Here is a 12473-nt window from a genome sequence, read left to right on the forward strand (position 1 = left end):
TGGTTTGAAATAATAAAAAGAAACTTTATTTTATGATTGTGTATATTTGATCACAGAAGGCTTAGGGGAAACAGTGTTATTAAATTAAGTAAATCAATACAAAAATTGATGAAATGCAAACATAAGCAACCAGTAAACACATGGCCTTCAGAAGAAGAAATGGAATGGACAGTTGGGATGTCAGTGTACGTCAGCGTCTGTGTGTGTTTGTTCCTCGGTGTCCATCATCCTTCCAGCTTGACTGACTCTAAAACTGTCCTGGCCTCCTTGAACTCCTCCGCTTCAGCCAGTTCCTCTTCTGTTTCCTGATAACACAAAGGTTTTAAAGTCACTATCTGGACCTAATCTGGAGTTTCTTCATGAATGGGAGTCATATTTTGTTAATTACAAATGAATAGGAATAAATGAACAAATAATATGAAGAAAATTATGCATCTTACAACTCTCAAATTCAAAGCATTGGATACAGAATTTAATGAACTGATCATAATTATACCTTATGTCTCAAATTAATTTCTTATCCAAAAATACTGACATATTTTCAAATAATAAAATAAATGATTCATATTAAAATAATATGAACCAAACCTCAGATTTCTTGATGAACTGCATAATTTGTGTATAATGAAATATTATGGCCTGGTTTCACAGTCAGGGTTTAGATTAAGCCAGGATTAGGCCTTAAGATATATCAGTGCAAGTTGATTTCCGTTAAAACAGATCAAACATGTATTTTAGTCTGGGACTAGAGTTAAGCCTTGTCTGTGAAATGGGGAAAAGTTTTTAACAGCCTTAAAATGACAAAATACATGCAAGTCTACAGAGAGGCTGAGAGAGTGGGAGTGAGTAAATCAGATCACAGAAACACTATGAGAGAGACTAACTGCATCCCCAAATACAGCTAATCCACTCAGTGAACCTGTCAGATAATCACACACACACAACCACCTCAGACAAACACACTCACACACGTAACACAGTGTGAAAATGTAATGGAGGCAGAGAGAGGAGTAGGTCATATCAATGCTAATCGATCGACGACGGTTTCTATGGAGGCCATTGCCGTGACAACATTACTAATGAACTGAAATGAGTGCAGCACAGGACTGTGTGTGTGTGTGTGTGTGTGTGTGTGTGTGTGTGTATCCTCAGTGAGCTGGTGCACCTGACAAAGTTTTACGCTGACACAAAAGTAGAGGGTTTGAAAAGCATTTTTATTGAAGCACACACAAATAGGAGCCGTTGCAACGAGCTTCTTTGAAATACATCTGTGCGATCACAGATTTCCATTTCATTTCCCTGTTTTCTGTTCATTAACGTGATCCCTGTAATCCTCTATTTCCCCTAAGTGTCAACACACAGGAAGCGGATGGCACGGTCTCCCCTGTACATATCTTTCTCACACACATAAACCTGCCATGTCACGATGCCCTGTGCTTAGCACTGACCCAAACACCTGTGAGTTGCCTGGACACATGTAATGTCCTCCCGTTCTGACAATTATCAGTCTATGATTACCTTTTCTAGACAATATGGATTATTATAATTATTACTAATAATAGTTATGACTTCTTTTTATAGCTAACCGTTTTCAGGGCTAGCAATGCGAGAAGACAAACTGTGACCCGTGCTGGCAAAATGAGTCGCGTTGTGAACATTTTCAAACATGAGTTAACTTATTTGTTATTAACGAACCTTCAAAATGATGTATGATTTGTTGGAATCAGACAAAAAATAACTGAGATAGACCGGTTTGAAGAGTCCGCAAAGTCAATTTAGAGAAAAATCGAATTAGGTTCCAAAATAAAATGACCTAGCAACCATCCCTTCAAATCCCTGGTAATAACACCAGATTTGGCACACGCCAAGTCAAAACCAAATATATATAGGAAAAAAATTAAATAAATCGGGATTGCGCGCTGTCTGAAAGGCGTCTTTGGGCGAATCTGTCAGTCAGCACGAGTAAGATCGTTTTGTTTACATCAGCATGAGTTTGAAAATCACATTTCATTGGTTAAGAATTCGCTATGAATATTCGCAAGGTTGGAATACTGCGCTTTATAACGATACCAAACTTGTGCTGAGGGGAAGTGACAGAAGCGAGCAGAGAAAAACAGCATTTTTCATGGACAAAGTAAAGCTACTCCTCTCAGAAAACACACAAATAAAGATACTTTTAACGTCTGATTGCTATTTGGAGCATTGGGATCGCTAGACGAACCAATTTTTGTTAAAACCTCAGAATCGACCAAATTTGATATTTTTTAGCTTTAGCTATTAATTAGCCCATGCGCATTCTGACTTCTTTGGCCAGCACAGGTCACATATGCATATACATTTTTGGTCAGGATGTAGAGACATTTTAGCCACTGACATTTTTTTTTTTAAATGGTATATATAACTGGATAATATTCTGATTGTTCCAATCCAATCTGACTTCTGCCCTATAATTCTGCCTGAATCATAATCATACACTGTTCGTTCATTGGCCAGAGGAGAACTGGCCCCCCGACTGAGCCTGGGTTCTCCCAAGGTTTTTTCTCCATTCTGTCACCAGATGGAGTTTTGGTTCCTTGCCACTGTTGCCTTTTCCACCTTTGTTGCCATTGGCTTGGCTTGCTTAGTTGGGGACATTAAACTTAACATTTAATTTAATATTCAACTATAATATTGATCTGCCTGCACTGACACTATTATACAAGAACTGAACTAAGCTGGACGATGACATCACGGTTTACTCCAGAGCGTCTATATATATATATATATATATATATATATATATATATATATATATATATATATATATATATGAACTAAATTAATCACTTTTTTTTAAACAAAAATTGAACATCACTGAACTTAAGCTGGACTATGATGCTATTTTCTTCTGGAAACAAACTTTGTTGCATTATTTTCCTGTTATCTCTGTAAAGCTGCTTTGAAATATTGTACAATTGAAGTCTGTATTGTAAAAAGCGCTATATAAATAAATGTGACTTGACTTGACTATACAAGTAAGTGTTTTTGTTGGTTTTCAGCCAAACATTATGGCACAAATATGAACAGAGTCTGCTACTTTAACAGAAAAAAGCAGCATGCACTTGAAATTATGTAGCTTTAATCAAAAGTAATGTAAATGCTGCTGTAAAATCCAGATGTGGCAATGTTGTTGTTTCAGGTTGGTCAGGATTCTCAAACAAAAAGATTCAATGCATTAAAAGCACCACTGAGTTCAAGTCTTTCAGGTAGGACAAACCTAAAGAGTATGGTGTGTGTGTGTGTGTGTGTGATGCTCTCACCAACAGCTGTTGTAGGTCAGCGTGGGCCATAGCTAAACGGCGATGGCAGTCTGGGATCATCATTCTTGCCTCTTGCAACACCTCAACCTGTTTAAGACATTGAAGAGATTTTACTAGCTTTGTTCTATAACAAAAACAGAAGAATTATTTAACATAAAACATCCGCAACAAAACAATGGAAGAACTCAATGAGTTTTTCCAAGTTATTGATCAGCTGCTGAAGGCCCCACACTCAATGTCTAACACATGTGCACTCGGTTATCAGATATGAAGATGAACTAATCATGACATGATCGTCATTTTTGTGTGATCTCTCCCTTTAAAACAGAGCTGTACATGCATTCACTCCAGAGAGAAGGTGAAGAAAAGAATGAGAGAGAGAGAGAGAGAGAGAGAGAGAGAGAGAGAGAGAGAGAGAGAGAGAAAACATGGTCCACTACTCCTTGAGATGCTCTAAATTAGCAGCATGTGTTGTTAATTACAAAACTCCTCTAAAGTAACATAACGTCATTAATTTTGCATCAGCACATTAAAACTAACCCTGACCTCACACACAGCGCTGCCACACTGAATCAGCTCTGTCTCTTTAACCGTTACCAAAGCAGTTTCTTTTAAGGCAGAACAACCAACTGGTACCAGCGCTCAGATACTCAGTCTGACGACTTATTCTCTTTACGGTCGGGGGAATTTTCTACATCCCGGGTGCAAAATTAACTCTTGCCAAGCGCTAAATGTGACTAAATTTGACTGTATTATTGGCCAATTGGATGGTGACTGTATTGGTAACATAATAAACAGTTTATCTAGGATGCCTACATTTTTTCCGTTGTTGACGCGTGGAATATTTCTCACATTAAGCAACCAAAGAAAAAAAGAAATGAAAAAAAAAAAGCTCATATGATGCACAATGAAATTTTATATTTTAATTAAAAATGAATAATTATGTCCCTGACTGGAGTTTTACAAAACATTGAATTTCCTCAGTTCTGGTCCCCCAAACCTAGTACTTTTAACGTCCTCTGAATGAGTGAGTCTCATCAGGTTGTGTGTTGTTTAAGGTGGTTTATTCTTCTTACCTGTTTCTTGATCACATACTCGTCTCCTGCCTCCGCCTTGAGACGCTCAATCTTCTCTTCCTGCTGCTTTGCCTCCTTTATGTACAACACCTCCTCTTTGGCCAAACTGTGAGAGAGAGAGAACAAGAATGAGAATGGATAGCAAGGGGTGAGCTTTACTCAAATTCAATACTTAGTTGTCCAACCGATGCTGTCAGGAATGTACCACCACAAAGTCAAACAACTAGCTAACTTGCAGATCACCCAAAATCAAATAAGCCTCTTACATGGGCCCAAAACCAGAGAACCAACTTCTAATGCCCTGAAGTTTCACGTTACTAATCTATCTTTTTTTGTTGTTGCATCTGTGACTTTACATAAATATAAACAATCATGCAGGTATATTTTTAATTAGGTTGAAAAATCATAATCATAATTCCTAAATGTTTATGTGACATAAAATATTTTAATGTTGAATTTCCGGTACGTGTACACTATGCTGTGATATATACCGCTACAGTGTCATAAAACACCTAGCATGATAAAAGATTTCAGTCATCCTCTCGAGTCTATATAAATCACTAGTTAGCACTGTTAACTTTAAAGCAGCATACACTGGTATAACACACTTAGACAAAATAAAACATCAAGGCATTAACAAACTTCTGCTTCTCCACATGAACAAGCACATTCTCCTGTAAACAGTCTCTACTTCCAGCATTTCCTACCTCCCAATTCTCTCTTCCTTAATGATTATCTACTGTCAGTCTCAGAAAAGCTGTGTGCTTGTTAGCCACAGTGCTAAACTGCACCAGCTACATCCTGATCGCTACGCTAATCTGTCTTTTAACTGCATCTGTCTCCCTCTCGCTCGCACACACTCACAAAGACACTGTACTGCCCCTACTAGGATTAATTGATCATCAATTTAGTCCCTAATTTGGACTAAGTCAGGTGGCAAATGGGCCACTTTTGCTTGATTGTTAGTGAAAACGCAGTGCGAATACATTGATAAATTTTGATTATTTATCAATTATGGCCAAATGAACTAAACGCACTGAATAAATTCACGGCCTGATTGCCGTAATGGAGTTTGAAAATATCACTATTGATAATGATTCTAGCTAATAGCTGCTTTCCGTCTGCGGCCTGCTCGCTTGTCGGGACGACATGGCGTTGCGGAATTCATTTTTCATAAAATCAGCTGTGTATGTGTGTGTGTGTGTGTGTGTTAGACAGCGAGAGAGAGAGAGAGAGAGCACGAGATGCTTCTCCATTAATAAAACATACTGCCAGCCCAGGCCGCGTGCCATAAGAGTCGTCTCCGCCTGCGACAATATGTCATATTTTACGTCAATTACGCCGGTTTTAACAGGCTTCAATCACGACGTTCTGGTGCAATTCTTCACATATGCTCAAGGTAAGGCTTTCTCTGACACGTACACAAAAAATTAGACCACGGGAAAAAAGGAATGGGGGTGCAACCAGCGAGGAAGCCGGAGGGGTGGAAAGATCGGGGTGTAGCATAATTCTAATAAAAGTGAGGGACAGGCTAATGAAAAAGTGTCATGCTGATGTTAATTTCTTGTATCTGCAGGCTGATGTGCGAGCTGCTTATAGCAGGGGCGGAGCTGGGCAGCTGTAAATGGGGCTGCCAGGGCTGCTTCCTTCAGCTTAATGGAAAAAGCATCTCTCTGGAAAATAGAGAAAAGAATTAGACCCGACACACACATTCTCTCCCCTCTAATACTGTATTTTTGAGGCGGCGGGTCGGCGGCGAGACCCGGTGACAAAAGCAAATTACGCCTGTCATTTTATTAAGTGCATCCGCTGAGCTAGGCCAGAAAACACCGACTGGAATACATCACCAAAAAGAAGAAGAAAAGAAAAAAGAAAACGGCAAGTGAAGGGTAGTAAAGGGATGGCGGAAGACGGAGAAGACGGCGAGATGTAAAATCGGCTGGCAGTTCGTTCAGACCAACGCCATCCAGTTGTCTGGTTTCTTCATCGGATGAATATATTGGTAGTAAAATGGTGAAAAGTGGATGTTTTATAAAAAAAAAATTGTCCTAAATGCTTCAGAATGCGGCTGAGAAGAGAATCCTACTGTGATAGCAACATTTGGCATGAAATCCTGACCACTTGATAGGGCATTTCAGGAACCTCCTTGAGGCTTTTGAAATCGTGGGATGTAGCCGAATAAGAGGGGCTTGACCTGAGGGTGGTAATTAACTGACATTACAAGCATCCACGTGTACTACAGCACTAGGTCTTATAGCAGTGACACTTCACCTCAGGATAGGTTTACATTAATCCGGTGTTTTCGTTTCAAAACGCTCTCCCTCCACACTAGCGTTTTTCCAAAAGTTTCTCGTCCACACTGAAACATCGCAAAATTCACCTAACTGCGCATGCGCAAACCCTCAGAAAGGCTTACTGAGATCATAGAGACGGAACAAGACGTGATAAAGTTATCACGCAATTCTTCTGGCAGGATCGTTTTATTTAGCGAAACATCTCACCATTCACTGATGCATACAGGTCGCACTCACTCACCATTATATGTTTGGTCTGAGAGCCCAGACAGCAACATACTGTCGGCCCAGATCCGGCCCACATCTGGTACAAGCGGATTCCACACGGCCCAGATGTGGGCCGACACTATGTTGCTGTCTGGGAAAAAAAGATGCTTTTTCAAACGAAAATATTAGTGTGGACAAGGCCTCAGGATAACTCTTCATAGCCCTGCATCACCACACCTTGCAAGAAGAACAGCTGTCATTGGTGGAAAAGATGACCAGCACATTACAACACTGTTAGTGTTTATAATCTACCTGAACGTACTGATAACCACAATAATACCCCTATTTATTTTTTTATGTAGTCGAATTGATATCGATTCTCAAAAAACACGAATCGATCCATTTTCCATACACCGATCTATTTTCTGCAAACATTGAACATATCATCTAATTGATGTTAATCATATAGTCTTCTCCACTAGACGTCATCCTCTTATTTACCTTGCACGAAGTTACAGTGGGAACCCAGTCATTTCTTCAATGCTTAACATGGCGGATGCAGGTGCGCCTTTCAGCGTGAAAGACGTTCTGGACACTTCTGAAGGAAGTGTCAGTGTCCCGTTCGGGCCAGCGCTGCATGGTCAAGAAAGTTTATCAGCTGCTCGCATTTTCAAGCCTTGCCGATTTAACAATTCAAGCGCAAGAAGACATGAAAGAGAACCCGCGAGCGCTGTGTGAGAAGTTTTGTGGGCGCACAGAAAGCTGTATGTCTTCTCTTTCACGTCTCTTAGCGCTTGAATGGACAAGTTCACGCAAATTTATCTCAAAATGCTCACTTTGACTAGCCTAGAAATCTAGACATACCCTAGTAGCAGCAAATGTAATTTGCAGTCAGGGTCGTCTAGCAACTCTCCGGTAGCTTGCGGATACGGCAAAAGTTTAATCTATCAACTAGCTCCGCTGGTGGGAAAACACTGAAAAGACTGAAAGACAACCGTTTATCCCCTCGGATTGAGCCCTGCCAATGGTGTGTTCCCAGACCCAACATCTTGATGTGGGTCTGGCTTGTCAGGCTACACTTTGGCAAGTATCCTAGTAAATATAGCTTATTATGGCTTAAGTAAATGTAAACAGTAGAGAGAGAGACAACGCATGTGTATCAGTATATTGGATCCGTGCATTATTCTTAAAGTAACAGCATCCTAATATTCTTGCTGCTATATCTATGTTTATAATGTTAATTAAACAAAAGACAAATAAATCACTCACTGCTCTTCACTGAATAACTTTTGTAACTTTAATAAGGATTAATCTTTATTTAATTTACACAGTGAATATTATATGCAGTGTTGTTTTACATTTTTTAACCTGAAAACTAGCTCTACCTGAACGGATTATTTCATTTGTATCTTTTTTCTATTGTATATATTTATGTGTAGTGTTGTCAAAAATATCGATATTTCGATAAATATCGATACTGAAATATCTGAACGGTACCAATACTAATTTCCCGAAGTATCGATACACCGATAACTTGCCGAGCTGTCACTTTCACTTCTCTCCAAAGGCACGCGCACTCGTCTCATTCGCTCTGGTTAAATAGCAAAAGTGAAGTGAAGTGAAGTAATATAGCAAAGCACCTGAAAGACCGACAACCGGATCTATACAAATAATGTCGAGAGGTTGGTAACTCTTCTCATTTTAACATTTCTGAAACATTAACCAAGATGGCCTAGTATTGTTGTTGATATGAGTGTGTGTTGTCTCGTTTTTTTCACCGTAATTCTTAAAGTTAATATGATCTGACAAGTAAATATTTTAACTGTGGTCAAATGTAAATTAACTTGTGCTTATTTAACTTATTCAAAAAATTATCATTTAATTCTGCAATAATTTGCCTTCATTAGCGATTATCAACAATTTGATTACACAGATACTAATTAAACTAAACTGAGCTAGACAATGACATCTGAATTCAATAATGAAATGCCTTTAACTGAAAATTGAATGTTTAATCTTATTATTATACATTACTGACACTCTATCCTCCAATTTGATACTGTTAAGTGCTTTGACACAATCTGTATTGTTAAAAGCACTATATAAATAAAGGTGACTTGACGTCGATCCAGTGAGCACTGTTTTCGCGTGTGATGCACGTTTGCGTTTAAATCTGTTCATCAAATAACGTTAATGTATTAACCAGCATTTATACTTTTGACCAAGAACACTACCTCAGGACATTTTTGTTCATGTAAAATATACCTAATTGTCATGTTCTAGACTTGTTATATTTAGCTTTAAATTAAAAAAAATACCCCCTTAATATTGTGGTAGTTTTTCGGCAATATCGATATTTTTCAAGGTATGGTATCGGAGTTAGAAATTCTAGTATCGTGACAACACTATTTATGTGTGCTATTAGTTTTATTTTCTCTAATCTCTAATCAAATCAGATCGAAAATCGAATTGAGATCTTGTGAATCTGAATCAAATAGGGATATCTGTACCAGCCCTAAATAATACAGCTGGTTAAACACATGACATCATGAGTCAGAGATCATCATGAGTGGCCTGTCTTTAAAAATGAATAATGTCTTTAAAAATTTCTGTAAAAAACACAACTTATTTTTTAAAGTGCGGTATATTGTTTTAACCAATATATTGCCCAACACACTATATATATTGGCCAAACCAGTCAAATAGCATTTTTTTATGTTGCCCCATTCCTAAAATCTTTTGACAGCCTTGTCAATGATGAGCCTAATGCACATTTAGACTTTTCATTTAAGGATTTGTTAGACACTTTTTTTCCTTCAAAGTGACATTTAAAATATGCATTTGATCAGTTCTTGCATTCCATGAGAATCGAACCCATGACCTTGGCGTTGCAAGCACCATGATCTACTGAGCTTTGGAATTCTGCAATTTTGTCAGAAGTCAGTCACTAAAACAAAGTAAATGCTCCACATTTACTATATGGTCCAAGGAGCCACTGTTTTCACACAAATGGACGGGACAATGTATTTCAACATCAAAACCGATATTCAGTCTATCCTATATTGAGCCTATAATCAGCAATAATGCTTTCTATATATCAGCGTTTATTGAAAAACAAAGTTACATAGAGGCCAAGCTTCGAGCAAACATACAAACAGACTTGAAATGAGTAAACCAGGAGACCATCAAGAAGCCCACACCTCACAGCTCTGACAAATGAAGAAATGCAATTCAGCAATACAGCGTTCAAAGGTGGACAAAATCAATTATCTGACCTGGAGCTGAGAAGCCCCGGTCTGAGTGAACCACAGAGGCCTGCGCTCACATGGGGAGAGAAATCTGAGAGAAATCTATAGGACCTAAAGACCCAGCTGAAAGAAAACAAAGCAACTCGCACCGCTCTAATCGATACGAAGGCTGGACCGTCCACACCGAGAGCCAAAAACAGATGGGAAATCCAGAAGAAACATGTCTCGGAGACACGAACGATGTGTCTGCCATCGCTGGGCCTAACAGCAGGAATGTTCCATCATAAAACCATCAATTGACACCAACGGTGCCGACACAATAAGCAAATTCAGCATAAATGAACTCAGACACCAAGACGTGATTGGTCCCTCATGTGAACATCAGCAGAGTTTGACAGGCCAAACGTTCGGTTCTTATCGCGGCGCGGCTCATTACGATGTTGTCTCCTGTGTTGGCATGGTGTGCGAGTTGTTTCCTATCCCTCTCACTTTCTCAATCCCACTGAGAATCATTCGCACACTTCCATTACCAGCCCTATCAAACAGGCCCATCTCAATCAGGCCCTCATCTGGTCAATCAATGCAAACAGCAGTCAGGTGGGGATTGCAGGGAAGAGCAAAGAAAGGGAGGGGATGAAGAGAGGATGAGACACTCGCAGAACACAAATGACCAACTTTAATACGAGTCTAACATTCGTTAAGTGAATGTTAGACTCTTCTGGTCTTACTGAGGACTGTATAAATAAGCCATGTCAATGTGATCATATGCAGGTCAAAGGTCATATCTGATGCTATGAAGTTTGTACTTTTCATGTTAACTTCAAAAATAAAGTAAAAATGTCTGTCTCTATCATATATATATATATATATATATATATATATATATATATATGAGAGAGACAAACATTTTTGCTTTATTTTTGAAGTTATATATATATATATATATATATATATATGAAGAGTTCAGATGCAAAAGCCTCTAAGTGCCATCTGAAATTTTCTTCTAGAATGATCATTTTTATCAAGCTCGTATATTTAAGTTCAGTAATTTCACTTAAATGGCAATGCAAATTACCTATTAATTGTCATTTAAGTGAAATTACTGAACTTAAATATACGAGCTTGATAAAAATGATCATTCTAGAAGAAAATTTCAGATGGCACTTAGAGGCTTTTGCATCTGAACTCTTCATACATATATATATATATATATATATATATATATATATATATATGTATATAAATTTATTACATTATATTATATTATATACGCACACACATATATATTTTGCATGTATTTTTATACTTTTTTTTGAAAATATATTCATAAATATAATATATTATCTAAAAATATAATTTATATAATATATATTATTCATTTATATGTACGTTTTGTATATATATATATATAACAAAATGCTGTAAATTAATTAGAGCTACAAACCAAAGTGTTTATGATTACGATAATGAATTAAAATAAAATGATAGTTTTCAATATCAAGTAGCATAACGTACAGTTTTCTTTAATTATAGTCTAGATAAACACACATGCCTGCTTGATAAGGGACAGAAATGTCTATTACACTTGGCATTAACAAAAATTCATCATTCAATAACTCATTTTGAATTCTGACTAACTTACTTACTCATGCTTTAGTCTATTGGCCTCATAACAATCACATACAAACTAACAAATATCTAACAAAAACTCTTATGAAATGCACATTATTCGTAGCTTTCAATGCATCTAAAGTGACCGGAGAATGGAACTTGACATCTGGACAATGCTATAACACCTGTCAGAGCACCGGGCTATATTTACAGCCTCTGCCGCAGAGGCCTCTCTTCTGCCGCGTACGCCTGTGGAGTGGCGCGGTGAACCTGCGGCCTTGACGTCGCACATAAAAGAAATCTGATTATTCCGCCTTCTTACCGTTTAACCACACCGGTCTTGATTTTTATTTGTCGTATTCTTGGATCCGCCATTGTCCGTGTTGTTTGAAATAGTACAAACGGAAAGAAACGGGGATAAATATGTTAGTGCTTAGATAGTAATGAGAGAAGCGCGCAGCTGAGATTAGCCTGATAGCACAGTGACACACACCAACACACAGCAGAAACTAGTGCGCGGCTGCGCGCATGCGTAGATAAACCAGCGCATGTGACTGCAGTTCAAAGATCAAGAAGGAAAAAAAAAAGGAAATGTATTTGTTCCATTATTTATTTGTAGTACATTTAATAATGACATTTATATACAAAAGGTGATTAAAAATATTGAAATACTAGCCTACATTATAAGTAGATTTAGGGGTATGATTGTCATATTATTATTTTTAATTGTACAATGGT

At 37.9% G+C, this 12473-nt stretch overlaps 1 protein-coding gene across 1 annotated transcript; it reads right to left on the bottom strand.

The window, feature by feature from the left end:
- Positions 1-12247, bottom strand: tbca (tubulin cofactor a). Its single transcript, XM_082142027.1, has 4 exons — positions 12058-12247; positions 4376-4481; positions 3300-3386; positions 1-305 (listed from the first exon to the last, which is right to left on the bottom strand). Exons 1-4 carry the CDS (start codon positions 12108-12110, stop codon positions 225-227), a joined length of 327 nt encoding a protein of 108 aa, XP_081998153.1. The 5' UTR covers positions 12111-12247; the 3' UTR covers positions 1-224.
- Between the last annotated feature and the right edge of the window lie 226 nt (positions 12248-12473).

Source organism: Leuciscus leuciscus, assembly GCF_965113295.1.
Source record: "Leuciscus leuciscus genome assembly, chromosome: 16".
Classification (NCBI taxonomy): Eukaryota; Metazoa; Chordata; class Actinopteri; order Cypriniformes; family Leuciscidae; genus Leuciscus; species Leuciscus leuciscus.